At 34.5% G+C, this 22,169-nt stretch overlaps 1 protein-coding gene across 6 annotated transcripts in view; it reads right to left on the bottom strand.

The window, feature by feature from the left end:
* HERC4 (HECT and RLD domain containing E3 ubiquitin protein ligase 4) overlaps positions 1-22,169 on the bottom strand; it is a 136,590-nt gene that overhangs the window by 18,433 nt on the left and 95,988 nt on the right. For 4 of the 6 annotated variants that reach the window (XM_073240968.1, XM_073240964.1, XM_073240965.1 and 1 more), the window contains 5 exons: positions 18,603-18,722; positions 10,043-10,066; positions 8,062-8,160; positions 6,168-6,335; positions 5,814-5,957 (listed from right to left, as the gene is read on the bottom strand). In XM_073240968.1, coding sequence (XP_073097069.1) covers positions 5,814-5,957; positions 6,168-6,335; positions 8,062-8,160; positions 10,043-10,066; positions 18,603-18,722 — 555 coding nt within the window. Of the gene's footprint in view, positions 1-5,813; positions 5,958-6,167; positions 6,336-8,061; positions 8,161-10,042; positions 10,067-18,602; positions 18,723-22,169 lie in introns of those variants that run through there. The other 2 variants (XM_073240966.1, XR_012133208.1) reach the window with 2 other exon arrangements.

The following is a 22,169-nucleotide window of genomic DNA, read 5'->3' as shown; positions in this document are numbered from 1 at the left end:
ACTGTCACTATTTGCAGATGACATGATATTGTACATAAAAAACTCTAAAGAATCCACTCCAAAACTACTAGATCTAATATCTGAATTCAGCAAAGTTGCAGGATACAAAATTAATACACAGAAATCTGTTGCTTTCCTATACAATAACAATGAACAAGCAGAAAGAGCAATCAGGAAAACAATTCCATACACAATTACATCAAAAAGAATAAAATACCTAGGAATAAACCTAACCAATGAAGTGAAAGACCTATACCCTGAAAACTACAAGACACTCTCAAGTGAAATTAAATAGGAAACTAACAAATGGAAACTCATCCCATGCTCTTGGCTAGGAATAGTTAATATTGTCAAAATGGCCATCCTGCCTAAAGCAATCTACAGATTCACTGCAATCCCTATCAAAACACCAACAGCATTCTTCAACATACTGGAACAAATGGTTCTAAAATTCATATGGAACCACCAAAGACCCCGAAGAGCCAAAGCAATCCTGAGAAGGTAGAATAAAGTGGGGGGGAGGGGCAGTCTCACTTCCCAACTGCAAGCTCTACAACAAAGCCACAGTAATCAAGACAATTTGGTACTGGCACAGGAACAGAGCCACAAGTCACTGGAACAGAATAGAGCCTCCAGATATTAACCCAAACATATATGGTCAATTGATATACGATAAAGGATCCATGGACATACAATGGGGAAATGACAGCCTCTTCAACAGCTGGTGTTGGCAAAACTGGACAGCTACATGTACGAGAATGAAACTGGATCACTGTCTAACCCCATATACAAAAGTAAATTCGAAATGGATCAAAGACCTAAATGTAAGTCACGAAACCATAAATCCCTTAGAAAAAAACAGGCAAAAATCTCTTGGACATAAACATGAGCGACTTCTTCATGAACATATCTCCCTGGGCAAGGGAAACAAAGGCAAAAATGAACAAGTGGGACTATATCAAGCTGAAAAGCTTCTGTACAGCAAAGGACACCATCAATAGAACAAAATGGCATCCTACAGTATAGGAGAATATATTCATAAATGACAGAGCCGATAATGGGTTGACATTCAAATACATATAAAGAGCTCACATACCTCATCAAACAAAAAGCAAATAATCCAATTAAAAAATGGACAGAGGAGCTGAACAGACAGTTCTCCAAAGAAGAAATTCAGATGGCCAACAGACACATGAAAAGATGCTCCACATCACTTGTCATCAGAGAGATGCAAATTAAAACCACAATGAGATATCACCTCACACCAGTAAGGATAGCTGCCATCCAAAAGACAAACAACAACAAATGTTGGTGAGGATGTGGAGAGAGGGGAACCCTCCTACACTGCTGATGGGAATGTAAATTAGTTTAACGATTGTAGAAAGCAGTATGGAGGTTTCTCAAAAAGCTCAAAATAGGAATACCATTTGACCCAGAAATTCCACTTCTAGGAATTTACCCTAAGAATGCAGCAGCCCAGTTTGAAAAAGACATATGCACCCCTATGTTTATCGCAGCACTATTTACAATAGCCAAGAAATGGAAGCAACCTAAGTGTCCAACAGTAGATGAATGGATAAAGATGTGGTACATATACACATGGAATATTATTCAGCCATAGAAAGAAAACAGATCCTACCATTTGCAACAACTTGGATGGAGCTAGAGGGTACTATGCTCAGTGAAATAAGCCATGCAGAGAAACCCAAGTACCGAATGATTTCACTCATCTGTGGAGTATAAGAACAAAGAAAAACTGAAGGAACAAAACAGCAGCAGAATCACAGAACCCAAGAATGGACTAACAGTTACCAAAGGGAAAGGGACTGGGTAGGATGGGTGGGAAGGGAGGGATAAGGGGGGTAGAAAAAGAAAGGGGGCATTATGATTAGCATGTATAATTGGGTGGCACAGGGAGGGCTGTGCAACACAGAGAAGACAAGTAGTGATTCTACAGCATCTTACTACGCTGATGAACAGTGACTGTAATGGGGTTTGTTGGGGGGGACTTGGTGATTGGGGGAGTCTAGTAAACATAATGTTCCTCATGTAATTGTAGATTAATGATTCTAAAATAAAAATAAATAAATAAATAAATAATGGAAAGGGAGAGGCTAGAGTAAATTCTGTGATGTTTGTACAGAATTAGAGGTATTGGTATGATCTTACGGTTTTTAACATATATAAATATAGCTCCATATTTTGAAAGTCATGAGATGTGTGTATGTACATGTATACATACATATAATTCTTAGTTCTGTCTGCTGTGAATCTGAAAGGAATGGCTCCATGGTAGCAATGAGCACACTTATTAGCATCCATAGCTTGATTTCTAAATATAATTTTCGCTTAAAGAAGTCAGAAGTCTTAGGAGACTTCTCCAAATTTTCTCTTTGGAGAAATGGCTAATGCCAGAAATAGGGTGGAGGAAACACAAGATGAGCTTGGGACATTCGTTGTACCAAATATTAAGGAGTAATTAAGGAATAATAGGAACATGTCAAAAGTAAAAAAAGAGGATTCAACCATTGGCCAAATCACTGAAAAAATCTTACAGAGAACCATGATAAAGCTTAAGATTAAGACTACCCCACTGCTGTTCTCAAAACAGTACTTCTACAGAAATGAATAAAGGTCCACGGAACACTCTTATGTTCCTAGCAGGACAAGCCTTTACCCCATGTACCCTCTCAAATCTATCTGCCACAGTACTACAAACCGCTGGAAGAGAACAGTTTCAAAAGGAGACCATTATTTGAGCAGACTGTCCACCTACCTCAGAGGCCATTAGGACTATTCCACCATGTTTACCTGCCATTTATCTGTCAACATAGGAGGCCTCAAACTCAAATTATCCGTAATCACACCTCCATGTGGCACTGTATAGACCCTAATATATACACAGTCTCCTACTGTCCTTGTTCCACCAAAACATTCCACTGCTTCCACTGGAACTCAGAGTCTAGAATTTGGAAAACTACCCATATCCTCTAAATTTTACTTCCCATTTTAGTAAGTGAACAATACTATCTTCTAAAGACACTATTTCCCCTGCAGCTCTCATAAATGTTGTCTGTTTTACTTCCAACCCCTCATCCCTAGAGGTAGATCTCTTAGTTCTTCCCTCCTTCTATACCTCCTTCCATTTGCCTTCCTCAAACCCATAGCTCCTCTGAAACACATGCCAACTGACCACATCCCCTGCCACTGTTCCTTGTATAGTCACCTGAAGACTTTATGCTTTCTTTCTCTACCACTACCCTGCCAGTGTTTATGTGATGATTTCAATATAAAGGCAAAAAGGCATCCAATACACTAGCTTCTCAGTTTAACTCAACTAATAGATACAATTCATTCACCCCACTTTTTAAAAAAACTATCACCCCCAACCTAGTCTTCACACTTCCCTCCTTACAAAGTTTAAATTTCATGATCCATCCACCAAGACAATCACACTCCCTTGTCCCTTATTCCCTTCTGTCAACTAAAACCCCAATCTGTCAACTAAAATCAACTGACTGTCTCATCCTTACTCTGCGTGAGCAGCTAAATGTGACTACAGACAAAATAGAGCCTGGTTGACTTGTCTCATTTTAAATTCATGAATGTAAGTTTCAAATGGGCCTCCAATGCTGCCAGACTAACTCTGTATTTATTTTTACGGTCAATTTATTTTCCCATCCCCCAGGGTATCCAAAGTGTTTATTTCACTACTGCTCCTTTCTTCAGACCTCCAACACCCTCCTTCCATCCTAACCCTTTAATGACTTTATATCTTACTTCAAAGTAGAGGTAATTCTGAGAGAACTTTCATAACCTCTCACCATCAAATCTACTAAGAGATTTGTATTTACATATATACTTGGCTTTCCCTCCTAATATTGTGGATCTATGTGTCTAACTACAGTCAATTCTCCACTAGTGCACTAACCTCCACACTTTCTTCACAACTTAAGGACTCTGTTCCTGCAATTGATATTTCTTCATTCTTTCTGAGTAATTCATCACAACATGAGAATATGCTTCAAGTTCCTACATAAATTAAAATACCCTTTCTTGATGGAGGAAAAAATATGTGATATACCACTTCTTTTTTTAAATATTTATTTTAAAATACTTCAAGACTCATAAGAATAACATAAATAGTACAGAGAGTTACCATGCACCTTTCACTCAATTTTCCCCAATGAAAACAGCTTAAATAACTATGGTTAAAACCAAGAAACAGACATTGGTTATGTAATATACTGCTATCTACTTGTATTTAAATACCTGTATTTAAATCTTTTTTAAAAAAGATAAAGCATAACATTCCTTTTAAAAAGGCTACCTGTATGAGGAGGGAGAAAATAACGTGGAGAGGGTAGAGACAGAATTTAGACTTATTTTAGATATCTTCTTTTGTAAATTTGACTTTAGAACTATGTAAATATTTAATGTAATTATAAAACTGTTGAATTTAAATAAGCAATCCCTAAAAATCAAAACTAAAATTAAACAAGTTAACCTAAATGCATATTCAGTTGGTGGTATAATGATAGTCTAACAATGTCAAGTGATACCAAAACAGTTATTTCAGTGTGTATTTTCCTGGGATACACTCAAAGGACAAAAAAATCCTGCAAAACAATTTTTAAAAGCCTATTTTCAGTTATTGTAATATTGGTGATAAAGTTGATACTGTTAGGCAGTAAATGTATAAATCTGGAACATTTTACCATACAGGAACATCAAGTAGCAAGGAAGCTGCCAACAGCATTAAGGCTGAATCAAAAGAACTCAACTTAAAGACCTCACACTGGGCAAAGATGGGATAATATGAGCATCAAATAAGATGATAACTGCAATAGATCAGACAAGTTTTTTCAATCAATGAATACATAATATTTGAAAATAAAATTTTAAAAATGAATTGTAGCCACTGCAGTATACTAATGAATAGATTCACTTTTTTGAAAAATTTGTTAACTGAAGAGAATCCTTTCCCATATGAACTGGGCTAAGGAACCAGATAGTAGATACGGAGAAATTTCTCTATATAGAAGTATACAAGCTAATAAAATGAAAATGTTAGAATTAGAGTAGCACCCCTAATAAATTAATGAGCCTAAACATTGTTCATCAATGACTGTTAACAAGAGCCATTTTTCTCCTAGAAGAATGAATAAATAATACATCAAGATTTTTAGAACCAATAGTATATACTCTACTCAAATTTCTTTCAATTCAGAGTTCTACAAACCATACATTCCACTTAGAGTCTCTAAATCAGGGGTCAACAAACTTTTCCTATAAAGGGACAGATGGTAAATATTTCAGGCTTTGTTAGCCACAGGGTTCTGTTGTAACTACTCAACTCTGCCTCTGCTGGCTGTAGCTAGAAAGCAGCCATGGACAACACATAAACGACTGAGCATGACTATTTACAAAAACTTAAGCAGGAAGAAATAAGCTAGTTTGCTAGGTAGTTACCTCAACCCTAAATGATAAGGTAGAGAACTCAATGATCTGTCACAATAAATTCTTCCCAGAAGAAAAGTTAACACGGTAGTAATTCAATTCTTAAATCTAAATCAGCATAAGGAACAGTCAACGTAAGTTTCAGGCTGACCACATTCCCTAATTTATTTTGCTAATTTGAAATGTGTGGTAAGCATTAATACATTTTGATGACTGAGTCCAAAAGTTTATAATTTTTCTAACTGTAGAAAAGCAGCTATCTGAATGTTAGAAATTCAGTAACAACTCTTACTTGACACATATACATACATAGGTACATACATATTAGTAATTGATATGTTTGGACTTTTTACCTTATCAGAAAACCAAATGAGTCTGGAATCTTCATAATACCTAAACATGCCATATTTAGGATCCAGTAATTCCCTCATGATGAGCAAGAAAAATTCTTTGCGTACCCCTCCTGCATCCACAGCATCTTCTCCAACAAATATAACCTAAAATAGCATAATGTAAATAATGTGAAGAAATGAAACTATAAATCTGGAAACCCTATATAACATGTTATTTATTATGAATAAATGCTCAGCAATAGTTTGTAAATATTGAATATGTAATTTATTTGTTTCAAAGACACCCTAAAAACAATTACTTTAAATATTTTCTGAATAAAAATTGCTATTATATAACAGAAAATGTCAAATTACCTTGAGTGGCTTTTTGTAGTCTATATTTTTTGTTTTCCTAAGGACTTCCATTGCATCTCCCACAATATTTTCTCTACGCACCACTAGAATTAAGCAGGGATTCACAGATTCAATCACTGGGAGAAAAAGAGAGGAGACATTCTGTCTGTGGGCCTGGTCAATAGCCATCTGGAAAACAAAAGATCAAAATTTTAATAGCAATGCCATAAAGAAGCTACTGTAACTGGAAAGGTAACATCTACCTATTAATTATATATATCCTATGATTTCTGTAATTCCTAAACTCCTGAATTGACATAAGGACCTAACAGTCTCTAGTAAAGAATAACAGCTTAATAAGTGTATTCTAAGTATAAACAGTATCCTTTTGAGTGTTTTACACTAATGTATACATACCTAATTATAACATTATTAAGTAACAATGGAATTATAATAACACTGATAAATCTGAACATTGTTGTTTCTCAAAAAAATAACTGATGGAGAGTGAAAAGAAAAAGAAAACAGCATTAAAACAAACTTCCAAAGATGGTAAGAAACAGCCTGGCTAAGAGGTACTATAAACATTCACCTAATAGACTGATCACCATATGTGCTCACAAACCAAGCATTTTGGTTTTTTTATTTGACCTTTGTATATGGCATTTCTTTTTTTTTTATTAAAGTATCATTGATACACAATCTTATGAAGGTTTCACATCAATATTATGGTTTCAACACTCATCCACGATTTCAAGGGCCCACCCTACTACTGAAGTCACTGCCTATCAGTGTAGTAAGACAGTAAGTCATTGTCTTCTCCATGCTGTACTGTAAAGGCTTTTATAATGGTTTTTTTCCTATGTTCTTGTTCTAAAAAGGAATATCCTATATAAAAAGCACCAAGTGATTAACTTACTGTTTTAGCAAAGACTGCCAAAAAATTGGTTTACTAACTGTTAGTATAGAACCCTACAAAACTATTTATTTCTTCTATCAATGAAAATGGATATAATCACATCTCTAAAATCCCCCCTAGTGTTTCTTATTTAAATATCTGCAGGGACTTACATTACTGAATGCATTTATTTTAAGGAATAAAAGTAGCTATCAAAATGGTGGGTGGGGGTATTTTTTACAGCACTTTTTAGAGTATTAAGTGCCCAAGGTCTTCTCTTATCCTCTTCTTAGTCCTCAGCCTCTATAGTCAGATAATCTATGTACCAAAAGAAGAAACTCAAAAACACTTTAATTAATAGGTTCAAAACATAAAGCAAACCTATTGTCGCCCTTCAAAGTCAAAGTGTAAACTAGTTTTAAAAATCCTTATTATAAATGAAAGAAAGCTCAACATAAAATGGAGGGGGTGGGGGTAGGTGAAAGGAGAAGGGGGAGGAAGACCTCAGGAAAACACCTCATTTAATTATTAAAACTTTCTTCGAGGAAATTTCATATCCTCCTCCTAATGAGAGATCAAATGCCTCATACTTTAATGTCTTCTCACCTCTAGTCATTTCCATCTTTTACCAAGTATATAAATAAGAGTTGTATAATGAAACAAGATTTAAAGGAAAGCAACATTTTCTCAAGTAAACAAGTAAAATTATTTATAAAGATTGCATATTTCTGTAATGGAATAGGCTTATATATTTTTTAAATATAAAATGGTAAAAGGCTAAACTATTCTACTTTGTTTTAAATATATAAAAGTAGCCTTCATAATATTATACATGTCACATGCAACAACAGTCCTCTTTATAGGTACCAAAAGTACTTTGCAAAAGACCACAAAGGTACAAAATGCCTCAAAAAATTACTAATTATAGGCAAGTTTCAAGTATTTATTTTTTAAAAACATCACAGAAACAATTCAAAAACCATTCTCAAATCAGATTAGTATTAAACAATATTTTACCTGCATCTGCAAGACTGCATCTGTTTGTAACAGAGTAGTTTTTGCTTGGGCATCAAATACAAATGGGTATGTGCAAATTGTAACAGGGATATCTGCCAACTGGAAATAAAAATTAACTTAGTACAAATTGGTATGTGATATATTCTTGTAGGTACTATTTTTTTCTTGTAAAGCTGATGACATTTTTCTGGTTTATTTAAGAACTAAATTCAAGGTTTTTCTGGAATTATAAATAAAACATGTTGCCTATCTCCAAATACAGAATTTTTCCTGATAATCCTAGGAGGCACTGGAATAACTTCAATTCACAATTTTAGGAGAGAAATGTATACTTCAGTCTATAAAATCATAACTATTACTATCTTAACATAGTCTGCTTATTCATTTAACAGTGTTGCATGCCATTAGAGTGCCAACATTATTATGAGCCCAACAATGTTCATTTTTTTAACATACAAAAAAGTAAGTACAACTAGCACTATTATTCTTTGTTAACCTTTCAAGTTAAGAGAACTGATCTATTATTATCATTATTAGACATTAGTCACCTTATAGATAACTATAAAACATAGCAGCAATACAGTGATTCACTGCTACATACTTTAACAGTGCAGAAAAATACAAACTGCCAGTCACAGATTCTTGCAGTTAGAGGAGGATGTATTCCTACCATCTAATCAACAAGGCAATATTTTGGTGCCAACCCTGACACAGCCCCTGCTATAATGCTTCCAGTGAAGGTTTAGTACACCATCAAACAACCCACTTCTATTTAAGTGCTTAGAAGTTCTTTATATTATGTCTGAATCTGCATTTCTATACATCACTATGCATCACTTGGTTTTGTATTTCAGTCTTCATTTTACCCCTGCAGGGAAACATACATTGTTTAAATACTTCAAGTCTCCATGCTACCAAAGTCCTAGTCCTTTTTTCCCTGAAATAAACATTCCCAGTTTTTCCAGTCATTCTGAAAATAATATGGTTTCCAGTTCTTCTCCATCCTGCTTTCATTTAAATGTATTTCAATTTGTTCAAGTCTCTCTTAACTATAGCCAACAAATAACCCAGTAGTGCCCAATACAAGTAGACTATCAACTCTGCTATTAACATACAAGACAACATGCTGAGTTATATTAACCTTAGAGTAAATTATCATTCTTCACTATTTTTCATAGGACAATTTTTACCTCCATCCTGTGTCACTAGCTACTGATGTTAGAAAATCACTTCACTACTCAAAACTTAAAAAGACTGAGATAATTTCTAAAGTCCGCTTTAGCTCCAAAACTCTATGATTTCATAATTTTATGGGCTACTTCTATCTGAGGATGAGGAAGAATGCTAGGCTTATAATTTAAAATTAACTCTTAAGTGCTTCACTGGTTGAAGTGCTGGGAAAAAAGAGAAGCAAAGCAAGACAACAAAACCTGACATTTATACCAGAAGTATAAAGCATAGCAACATTTCCAAGAATTAAAAAGTGGTTTAAACTTGTTGATTATGTAAGCCAAAGTGCTTATATATTCAGATAGTACATTAGACATTGAGAAAGACAATTATACTGGAAGAGTTTACTTAATTTTATGACCACCTTGAGTATAAATTATTAGTTTAAAAACTGAAGATCATTTTACTTTTCTAATGTAAAATCTTTTCTGACTTTCTGAGTAGGCATTTGTCAAATTTTAGAAGTCTGCTTTCTTATATTCTGAGGACACAAATTGTTTTATATTGGAAGACCTTAGGAGGATAGGAACTATTCTAAAGCAAACAGTGTTGAAAGGTATCACACAGAGGTTTCAATTTTCTTCAGTAAATTCCTCTGAAATGTTATACAATTTATATACACTCATTTAAAAAATAATTACAAATAAATAAATAAAAGTCACACATAAAAGAAGACCTTTGGCTCTCCTATCACTCAAGATAAAACAGTATATCTTACTCTGAACATAAGATTTCATTACACCAAACTTACCTCAGTTAATCCATGGTTGACATCCTAAGACAGCAGTGAAGAATGTAACAGTAATGAGGAAAGAGCAATGTTAGTGTGCAAATTAAACTATTTCTATTCAAAGTAGCATTTCATATATTTTACTACAGCAGAATATTGAATTAATGAAGTACAAATACATCTATAACAAAACTTACCCTTTCTACATGCACCTTATATATCTGTATCTATAAATGTAAGACTTTTGTTTCAGATACCTTGTGATAATAAAATTATCAAGACTAGAACATAATGATTTTTGGTTTCAGCAACTAAGGACCACATTCGCAGAATTTACAAGAACAGGGGAACTAATCCTCAACCCAACTTGGTCTTGAAGAAATAAATTTTATGGCTCAGTTTTTCCACCTGGAAAATACAGAAAATATTTCTCATATTTTAAGACTTGGTTAATCTTGACAAAAATGTCTGAAAAGTGTTTAGTAGATTAAAACGCCATATGGAAACAAAGTGAGGAAAATAAGCCAGAAGTTGTTTTCACTCATCAGAAATAACCGTAAAACATAAGGCACCAAAAGGGTTTTTTTACATGGAATTAGCTTAAAACAGAAAATACAGGACAGGACACAGGGGTTGGTGAGTAGAAAGAAGAAATAAAGAGAGAAAGAGACATTTATAAAGGAATTAAGACAGACATTTATGAAGGAAATAATAATGGAAATTATAATGAAAGCTTACCAGTTAACTGAACAAAACATATACTTTCTTGCAGAAAGCTTCCACATATGCTCAGGGTATAAATTCACAGAAATTACTAGAAAAATATACTACTAAATTTGCAGATGATACCTTGTATAGTGAGAAATTAATCTTATCCAAAGACAGGTCTGGTTTTGCCCTTGGCTACCAGGAGGTGATCTATAGGCCTTTGGAATATCACGCATGACAGGAGTATCTTTCTTTGCCTGAGGACTCAGGGCCATACGGTTATCAGTTATGCCTCCAGAGGTCTGGCACTTAAGGGTTAGCCACACTGGCAGTACCTGACTAAACCTCAGTAAAAACTCAGCACCAAGGCTCTAGTGAGCTCCCTGGGCTGGCAATACTCTATGAGTATTGTCACATGCAGATACAGGGAAAATAACCTGTCCATGACTCCACAGAAAGAGGAAAACAGAAGCTCTACACCTCTGGTACCTTTGCCAGACTCCACCCTATGCACTTCCTCCTTTGGCTGATTCTCATCTGTATCTTTTCCCTGTAATAAACTGTAAACATCAGTGTAATAGTTTCTAGTGAATCCTGTGAGGCCTTGAAGTAAATTATTAAACCTGGGGGTGATTTGAGAAACCCCCTAAGCTTAGCAGCTGGTATCAGAAGTGAGGACAGCCTTGTGTGAACTGTTCTAAGTTTGTAATTGGCTAAATTGTTACATGGCTTGAGGCATATCATAGGAGGCTTCAAGATATTAGCAAAGACTTAGGGTTCTCTCACTATATTGTGCTAAACAAAGACAAAGCCATAGAAGCATAAGCAAAATATGACTCCATACACATTTTATTCTGAGAAAGTAATTATTAATGATACTGTTTTTCAAAAAACTCAGGGTACTAAGTTATCACTACATAAGTGTCCCTATTGGCAGTGTTAACCAGAAGAACATATTTAGAAGCTGTTCTGCAGGAAAAGCCTTTCGATTATACTCAGTTTAATCTGAAAGTAATTTAACAGGAACATGTGAAATATTTTATAGTGTATCTTGAGGGACATTTTTAAAGTACAGTTACCACTACGATATGTTTGAATAAGCAAAGTAATATCTTTCAATATATTCTGACTACCTATGGCCTACCAAGAGAGTTTATATCACAAGACATGAATTTTATTCTTAATAATGAAACATTAATAAATATGCACTATTTTTTTATTGCTACCTGAAAATAAATAAAAGTGCTATGCATATGTATTGGGGACATCAATAAGATTACATTAAATGTTAAAGTGTGACTAAACCATACTAAAGCGGAACATAAGTTTGAGTGTGGAGAGAGATGTGAGCTGGAAGGAATATGAAAAATACTGGGACACACGGACAACTTGAGAAAAGGAGAAAGGTTATTATGCATCAAGCAAAATACATCTGGAGAGATACACTGAAGGGAAAACCAGATTAAGAGCATTGTTAGAAATTTCAATTTAAAGGTTAAGTATCTGAGACAAAAGCTCAAACATTTTTAAAAAGTAATTGCTTAAAAAAGCAAAGATGAACTCTTCAGTGAAATATAAGAGTTGCAAAGTAATTGTTACATTAGTTGCAAATATAATTTAGTCAAAGCAATTATTTCCAATGGAAGTTCAAAAGGAAAACAAAGTGGTGTGGGGTGTGGGACAGAATATTACAAAACATATATATGAGGCCAATTAAAGGTCTATTACTAAAAATTTAACATATCAATTCAATGTGACCTGCTATTGGTTCCAAATGCATATACTCAAGCACTAACTGTTGGCTGTTTTTAGACTGGGGGTTCTGAAATTGGGTCAAGACATGCCTGATTTTAGTTACTTGATGTCCTAGAAGCTGGAGTGAGAAGACTGGAAGGAATGTTCGTAAGTCATGTTCTCATGGTCTAAAGCAGACTTCAGTAGGGTTGCTTTTAACACCAATAGTTAATGATAGTTCCAGTTGGTTTAAGATAAAAAAGATACAGCTCTCCTTGGCACATTTTAGTTTCAACTAATTTCTTACAGCAAAACACTATACCATTGCTGATGTCACCTTGCTTTAAGGGCCTAACAGATTTAGTCTGAGAAGGTATAAAGATAGAATACTGAAGTTACTGAAGTAATTCAAGTAAATATGAAAGGTCCTCACAACTAGAGAAAAATAAGAAAATACTTCTAAAACGTGAAGGAAATAGAAAATACACAAATATAATTTGGTAATCCAATGCATAAGAATCAGTCCAATGGTCTGCAAAATAATAATGCCATTAACAACGACAAGGGAGCTTTAAAAAACAAGGATGAACTTTTCTCGGAAATTAAGAGCTGCAAGGAGCACAAAAGTACTTTAATTTCTTCATTTTATTAAATGAGGAAGAAACTCAAACCAAGGACGTTAAGTCCTGGAGTATTTTCCCAAAGCTGGTCTCTTTAGCAGTTGTATCAGTCTATCTTCCTACTTTACTGGTGTGCTTCCTACTTTACATATTGCTGGCTCTGTACTACCCATACTCAAAGCACAACTTAACTCCACAGAACAAATACACTGATGATTTATATACACAATACTGAATCAGACCTATGACTTAAAAAATATAAAAAAGAATATCAAAGGCTGTAAGCTTCACCAATTTACCAGTATCTTTATTAGTAACTACTTGTATCTGACATGTCTTACATAGGTATATACAATTCTTGAAATAACTGCATTAAAAAAAAAATACCTGAATTCAAACAGGCACAACCCAGCACAGACGTTTTATATTTTGTTCTCAACTAGTCAATTTTTACAGATACATATTGATATGTTTGTATAATAACTAAAAGTATAAGAAAGGAAAGAAAAAGAGCAAAGAGTTTAGTAGTAACTATGGTATTTTTATAAGTAATTTAAGGACAAAGTTAAAAGAGAGAAAGGAAATGCACAACTGAGAATAGTACCTAAGAAGTGAGAAACAATTATCAAATAGCAGAAGGTAAGAGAACAACAGAACCCACATGCCCTTTTATTTTGCCAAGGTAGGTAAGATTACTGTAGAGGTAAGAAAAACAGATAAAAATCCAACTGAATAAAATAGTTTTATACACAAAGATCAAAGTCTTGAAAAACAAAAGAGAGCAGTTTACACACTACCCTACCAAGAACAGGAGGATCAAGCAAAAACTTCATGAAAACACGTAAAGGTCAAAGTTAGGTGAAAAAGGGATGAGATGAAAAGTTAGAAGCCTCAGTAGTACCATGGGTATTGCAAGGAAAACTAAGACTATCAGAGTTAGCTTTTAATGTTTAGGATCAGGGAAGTGTATACTTGATGGATTCTTAAAATCCTTGACTAGAAAAAAAAGAAAGTGTAAAAAAAAACTTCAACAAATAAAGACAAATATAATAAAGGTAAAATAATTTCTTTGCAGTGTTTAGAACAAGGTAAACTTACATATATACAAATACATGTGTGTGTATATATATGTTACATATATAAATTTACAAACGTATTGCTTATAATTCATAATTATGTTTTATCAAAGAATATTTTAACATTCACAATGAAGCAACAGAATTATTTCAAGATCGTACGTCATTCAATAATGGTATACAGTTATGTATATATATACATATAAATACATATATGTGTTATGTATCTGTATATACATACGTGTATGTATATAGAAATACACATACACACATGTGTATCATCACAAAATAGCATGTGAGTATCTTTAGAATAGATTCTTTAAAGCTCTACTTACAGTGTCAACATGATATTCCACCCATCATTAAGACTACTAATACAAGTATAAATTTTATTTAAAAGCCTCAAGAAAAAAGTCCTTATAGTTATGTGTAAATGTGACAAAATTCAAAATCCTCTCAGAGAAAGCAGCTCTGTGAGCTCAAATATCCTAATATAAATTAATGAAAAGAGTTGCCCAAAAACCTTCAAAGTAAGCTGTCCGCCTTCTATTCCCATAGGTATATCAGAAAAACCCAAATGATAGGTTCTGGATTTCAATTTCTAAGATGTAACACTAAACCTACATACAAATTAAATAAAGAACAAGTTTTCACTACCACAACCCCCTATTCAATATCACTGTGTCTATAATGGAGAGAAAGGAAAAGCATGTGGTAGTAGAGATATAGAGGGCAATGCTTAAGTACAGCAACCATGTAATAGATCTGGACAGAATGAGAAGCAAAGAGGAAAAGCCTAGATATAGGAAGGTGGTCCTCTACTGCCTCCCTCTTATCAAAAACAGTAGCACTAAAGCAGCTTCTAAGAAAATTTAATTTGGTATCACAACAGCTATATACCAAGAGGAGTACGGCTATAGGCCTGCCAAACTTAAAAGCAAACATTCAAATCATAGCTTTTCTATGCAGAACAGTACTACTGCTAACTAAAGAAATCTTAGTAGACTGGCACTTCTCTTACGTGTACAGAATAAGTAATTTATGACCTATATACTAGGTATAAAACCAGGTATTAAAGGACATCTGATCTAATTCACAGGAGTGTATAACTCTAGAATGGTTCTCAAACTGGACTTGTAGATCCCTGAGTGATATATTCTTAGGGCTATGAGTGCTGTGGAAGAATTTTTAATTTTAATGTTTTTCTATCAGTAATTAAATAAATTGATTGGAAAGTCTAAAATTAGTATAATCCATTTATAACCCCAGTATTACCATGAAACCAATTCAAGAATTGCAATGGTTTTAATTATAATCCAACTTGCACCAGAGTCTCTGTGTCTAGAACTTCATACATAAATGATGTGCTTGGTGACTGAAAGCCAAATGAGCATCATATCTCATTCTAAAAGCAAATGTTTCACTCTAGCTCAAATAGAGCAAGGTAGCGACCGAACAATTATCAGACTCCTCAGAATAAAGGTTACTGCCAAACTTAAAGCCTGTGTCAAGGCAGCCAGTAATCAACACTTTACCAAGACTTAATTTAACTATGTGCCAAGAACTGCCCTAAGCACTTTATATGGATCCTATCGATTAATCTCCTCAAAAACTATATAAAGTACATACTATTTGCAAAAGGAATTAAGTAATTTTCCTAAGGACATAGAGTGAATAAATTCTGAGGTGGGATTTGAACCTAGGCACTCTTGTGTTATACTGTTTCCTTATTATACATCAGAACATAATCATCCTCCATAAGATTCTTAACTTGATTTTTGAATCTGTAGTGTTATTTACAATTCATAAATTTGTTATGGTTTTAGACTTCTTTTAAAAGTTAAGCACTAGGACTTTAGAACTAGTTCAATGTTTGTATATAATTAAGTAACACAATCATAAAAAATGTAATTGAACACTGGGCTTCGTAAGAAATTGTTTTACTTTAAAAGCAGTCTATGTATCACTCATTTCAAAAACTGTTCAAAGACCTAGGGTACCTTATGTAATGTGTCAGGGTTTATATGTAAAGTCTTTGAATAAACAAAGTTCATTTCCTGAAACAACAATTTTCCTCAATGGCAAATAACTAAACTCACCACTTATATTGCAATAAATATCTATTATGTCCAAAATTTATGTTCATTAGAGGACAAAATATGAGACTTCAGAAACTCTTGAGGCAAAGCTGATAACCTCAAGAAACAGTCTCTTTTTCCTGTTCTTAAGGGTGCTCTGGAGGAAGAATCTGAAAAGCTTTGCCTAGGTGAGAGATTTAGTTTGAAAAGGGATGGAAAAAAGAAATATTTTTTATTCAAAACTTCCTAGATATCAAGTATTTTCTTTCTTAAAAACTGTTGTCGCCTGACTCCTGAAGAACTTCTTGGAAAGTATTGCTTATGGTTTTTGTACCCTATTCTTCAACCTCCAAATTTCTCTTAAGCATACCTTACCCCAGACTGGCATTACCATGGCTACCAATGACCATCCATAACCAAATTAATCACTCAATTCTATGGTTTCACCCCATTTCTCAGCAGCATGCAACACAGTCTCTCCTTCACTTTTTAATTTTGTTTTCCTCAAGTCTCTCCTGGTTTTTGTCCTACTTCACTTGCCACAACTTAATCTCCTTTGTTGATTTTTCACCCTTTCCTACCCCATGTCCAATTCATTGGCAATTCTTGTCCCTTTTATCAAGGTATTTCAAGTTCACTTTCCTCTTCCAACTACACCGACTATCATCCTACTCAATCCCATCCTTTTCTGTCCTCTACTGGCACCTACTCTACTGAAATAGTCTTCTAACTAGTCTCCCTCTTTCATTTTTGCTCCATTCTTCTCACTCCATTCTCCATATAGTAGACAATTAAAAAATATAAATCAATTGTATTCCACCCACCCCCTTCCCCCACCTTACCACCCTCCAGTGGCTTACAATAACACTTCAGCTAAATTGCAGGTTCCTGATCCTATTTCACTAAACCTGCCATGATCTGGCACCTTCGCATTTCTCTCATCCTTTCCCAGAACTCTGCCCACGACTTATTTTAGCCATGCTGGCCTTTTTCTACCCTTCAAACATGTAAGCTTGTTCTCACCTAAGGACTTTTACTAGATGTTCATTTTTCCTCAAATACTCTCTATTAATCTTACATGGCTGCTTCGTATCATTTAAATTACAGTTTATACTTTATCAGACAAGACTCTTCTGATTACCCACTTGCCAGAAACTATCCAGTCTTTATTACATTCTTACTTTAACTATATAGTACATATTATTAGCTAATAATTCTTGTTTTATATTTGATTACTGTCCACCTTGCCCATTACATTATAAATTCCATGAGAACAGGGTCCTTAGCTGTCTGGTTCATCACTGTATTTCCAATACCTAAATGCCTGTTACATAGGAGATTATCATTTATTGAACAAGTAAATGAGTAGACCTAAATCTGTAGGATGGTTATAAACTTGACCTAGCCTCCCAGTGATTCTGGGGGGAAAAGATCAGTTAAGTTTCTCCTTCTCCAGACTCAAGTATCTAGGGAAGCAAAAAATGTTCTAGAAGTGACCTGATTCCTACAGGTGAGAGTATCCTACAAATTACATGCACTGATCACACCGCCATTCAAAAACTACTATACTTTTGGGGGTATACTAAACATTTTCCAGATAATATGAGGGGTGCTGGTGAATAAAATGCCTATTCCCAAAGTGCCTGCAGCTGGTGCCTGGCAAGCAATGGAAGGCTACTCACCCTTCTACAGCTGCTACTTACATATTGCTTAAATTACCTGCTTCAGTGGTGGAAAAGTTTGTCAGCAAATAAGAGTATTAAATCTGACTGATGTATCTAGCTGCTAACCCATTTCTATATTAAAATTCTGTGTGCCTAATTTAAGCTTTATAAAACTATGATATTATTCTAGTGGAATAGTATCTAATTATTATACACTTAGTCACATGGAAAGAAGTATGTACACATGTGGATGTATGAAAGAAATCTGAAATAAAATTAAACACACAAAAGGGGAAAAAATAAACAGAATCAGGCTCCTCTCTGGTAGCCAAGACATCGATCTCTCAACAGTCATACATTCTTTGAGTTCTAGTATCAGGGACTCCAGTATTCTCAAAATTAGAGAATTAACAGGCAACCTTATGGAAAATAAATGAGAGTTAAAAATCCATGTGACATTTCCATTTTTCCTTAGAAAAGTGTATTCTATCTCTCTGGTTTGGCTTTGCTGTACGAGTGAAATGTTTACTTGAAAATACTACATAACATGTAGCTGCTCCTTTGCAATGTGTTATTATTCCAAAAAATTTCAACATCAAAGCTCTGAAGAAGCTTTAGTGTTGTAAACACAAGCAATTGTTTCTTTTGTATTAGAATAAATGACACAGTTAATTAATCATAAGATGCAATAGGAAACATACCACTCCATAGGCCTGCTGCTGGACCCAGTTGATATAATCATTCCTTATGTCTATTAATTCTTGTACTTCATGTATATAAAATTTATCATACTGTATAATCTGTCCAGTTTTCTCATTTACCTACAACAAAATAAAAGTGTAATTAACATTAAATTTAACCAGTACTTAAGACAGAGACTGAAAAATGTTTGAATAGAAAAAGGCTTGAGATTTTTTAGCAGATTTTCTCTTCCTATAAAAAATAATTTCCTGAGGGCTTACTATATATGCAAACTGCTATAGGAAAAAGATGTTATCTACATTCGGTACCTCAAAATCCACTTAAAAGAAAAAGTACTTATGTAACCACCACACAGTATGAGATATGTAGCATTAAAGTATGTATAGTATATATGACCTATAAGGATTTCTGGTTGGGGAATGGGAATTAAATACCAATAAGAATAGCTAGTGCTTGGTAAGTGTCACTCTGTACTGGCATCTTATTAGAATAAACTAAAAGGTGACATTTGGATAGGACATGAAAAATGAAGACAGTGCAAATTACTACCCTAGAAATTATTTATTATTAATTACAAAGGGAAAACAAATTTTTACAGTGTAGACTACCACCTACATAGATTGATCAAACTAATCACTACCAGCTGTGGGACATTTAAATATTATGTTCCCACTAAGGTAATACAAGAGGAAGTATAGAGATAATCTATGAGGAAGAAAAAATGTTTAACCAGAATCTAATAGAATCTCTTGATCTAAGTTCCAGTTTACAGGAAATACAAGGTATAGAGAAACAAGTTAAATATCACTATAAGGAATTAATCAGACAAATATCCTGATTGTAGGATTTTTACAAAAGACTGGGCAGGACTTTATAGAAAATCAAGGTAATGGGATGAAAGGCAGGTGTTATTCTAAAGTGAAATAATTTAGAGGAATTCTGGTGCTGGATATGGCAGAGCACCTTGTACCAGACTAATCCCCGATAATAACAATAATAAACTTTGGACAATTTCTCAACTTAAAAACTAACAATTTATCAACCTACCTACACTAAACAGAAACAGGAATGGACACAACCTTTGAAAGAAGGAAAGCACATGTGAAATCTATATTTCTTCCCATGGTAGTACTTCCAAATCAGCATGAGGGAAAGGATGTAGCTCAAGCAGAATGCAACAGTTTTACCAGACAGAAAAGTCATAGGTTAGAGACTGAGGTAGCCATTGTAGCAGACAGTGAGGAAGAAAAATCCCAGAAAGGAAACCAGAATGTAAAGCCTCCAAATCTGTATGAAATCTCCCCCCACATTTGACTAACTCTTAAACCAGAAGTACACAACGTGGCACTTGGCAAAGGAAACAAGAAACAGCAACAGAAAGCTACTGCGAGGCTACTCTTAAACTACACTCAAGACAAAAATTTCCAGATGAAAAAGTCACACTTCATAATGACAAAAGAATTTCTCAAGTCACAACAATCCCAAGTATCAGTGCTTCAAAATACAAAAGGGAAAATTGATAGAACCACCATCATAGTTGGAAAATTCAACACCCCTCTCTCAGTAACTAACAGAAAAAAAAATCAGTCTTAAGCATACAAGATTTGAACAACAATTTCAATCAACTTAATTAAACTCACTGTCACAGACCATTTCACCCAGCTATTGTACATGGAACTTCACTACAATGAACCATATCCTGGATCATAAAACAAGTCTTAATAAATACATTTAGAAGAATCCAAAGTATACCTTCTTTGATCACAGTGTAATTAAACTAAATGTCAGTAAAAAAAGATATTTGGAAAATTCTAGAACACTGGCAATTAAAATACTTTCAAGTTACTCAAAACTTTTCTTAAATCCATCGGAGAGCTAAAGTCACAAGATAAGTAACCTGGATTCCAAGGTGGCCAGATACTTTCCAAAGAGAAATAAGCTGCCAAAAGTGGGTCAGCTGTGGCAGAGCAAAAGGAAGATACCATTGTCATACAACCAGGGAAGAACATTTTGCACTCATTTATAGATTTCCACAGACCTCCACTGGGTGCCCATGAGGATGACTGGAAATAAGGCACTCTCCCAGTGCAAGGAATTTGCTGCCTCAGTGAAAAAGAACAAAGGCCTGAAACTCTGCCCAGATCCTTCTCTCACATAAAAAGAGCAAAAATCTTAAGAAGGGGGACACACATTGCATACCTTGTAAAACTCTCAATTCCTTGGAGGAAGGGGAACAAGAACAATCCTGAGCCCAGAATCTTTTATCAGTACAGCTAGAAGCCTCCTACTGCTGAGGAGGGAGCAGAAACTCAGAAAGTCTGATCCCCAAAGTCCAGGCACATACAGTCTACCTAAGATCAAGGTTATACCACAACAACAAAGAACCTTTTCTGTGCCCTCTCCTCCACCAACCTTGGAAGTACCGAGTAACAAGCAACACCAGTTTACCACTGAGAAGGGGAAAGAATGAGGATAGAAATTCCTCTGTGAAGCAGGAATGCAGAGTAGAGCACAAACAGTGGAAGAAATGTTACATTTCACCTCCAGGATAAGCATCAGACAACATTAAAGAAATCTGTGGCCCCAGGTGCAGTGACGGTAACTATAACAAATGAAAAACTCAATCCCAATTTATTTCACAACTAGGCTTATGATTTAAATCCCCACACTAACAGCCACAAAGAAAAAAACACCACACTGACATGGTCAATTACATATGACAAAGGAGGTAAGAATATACAATGGGGAAAAGACAGTGTCTTCAACAAACAGTACTGGGAAAGCTGGACCACTGTTTTACACCATTCTCAAAAACAAATTCAAAATGGATTAAAGACCTAATTAAGATCTGAAACCATAAAACTCCTAAAAGAAAATATAGGGAGTAACTCCTGACACTGGCATTAGCAGTTTCTATGTAAATATTTCCGCAGGCAATGCAAACAAAAGCAAAAATAAGCAAGTGGGACTCTATCAAACTAAAAAGCTTCTGTACCAAAGTAGTATGGTACTGACAAAGTAGTATGGTACCCATTGCCTAGGGTAGTATGGTCATTTTGCCAATATCAGTTCTTCCAAACCATGAACAAAACAAAAAGGCAACCTCCTGAATGGGAGAAGATATTTACAAATGACATATCTGACAAGGAGTTAATATATAAATATATAAAGAACTTGTACAACTGAACAGCAAAAAAGCCAATAATCAATTAAAAAATGGGCAGAAGATCTGAATACACATTCTTCCAAAGAAGACATACAGATGGCCAACAGACAGATGACAAGATGCTTATCATCACTAATCATCAAGGAAATGAAAATCAAAGCTACAAGAGATATCACCTCAAACTGGTTAGTACGGCTTGCATCAAAAAGACAAGGAATAACAAGTGTTGGTGAGGATGTGGAGAAAAGGGCACCCTTCTGCACTGTTGGTGGGAATGTAAATTGGTGCAGCCACTATGGAAAACAGTAAGGAGGTTTTTCAAAAAACTTTAAATAGAAATACCATACAACCCAGTAATTTCACTTTAAGGAATTCGCTTAAAGAAAACAAAATCACTAAT

Source organism: Manis javanica, chromosome 7 (assembly GCF_040802235.1).
Source record: "Manis javanica isolate MJ-LG chromosome 7, MJ_LKY, whole genome shotgun sequence".
Classification (NCBI taxonomy): domain Eukaryota; kingdom Metazoa; phylum Chordata; class Mammalia; order Pholidota; family Manidae; genus Manis; species Manis javanica.
The sequence above is the reverse complement of the archived record's forward strand: the minus strand, read 5'-3'. Positions and strand labels throughout refer to the sequence as shown.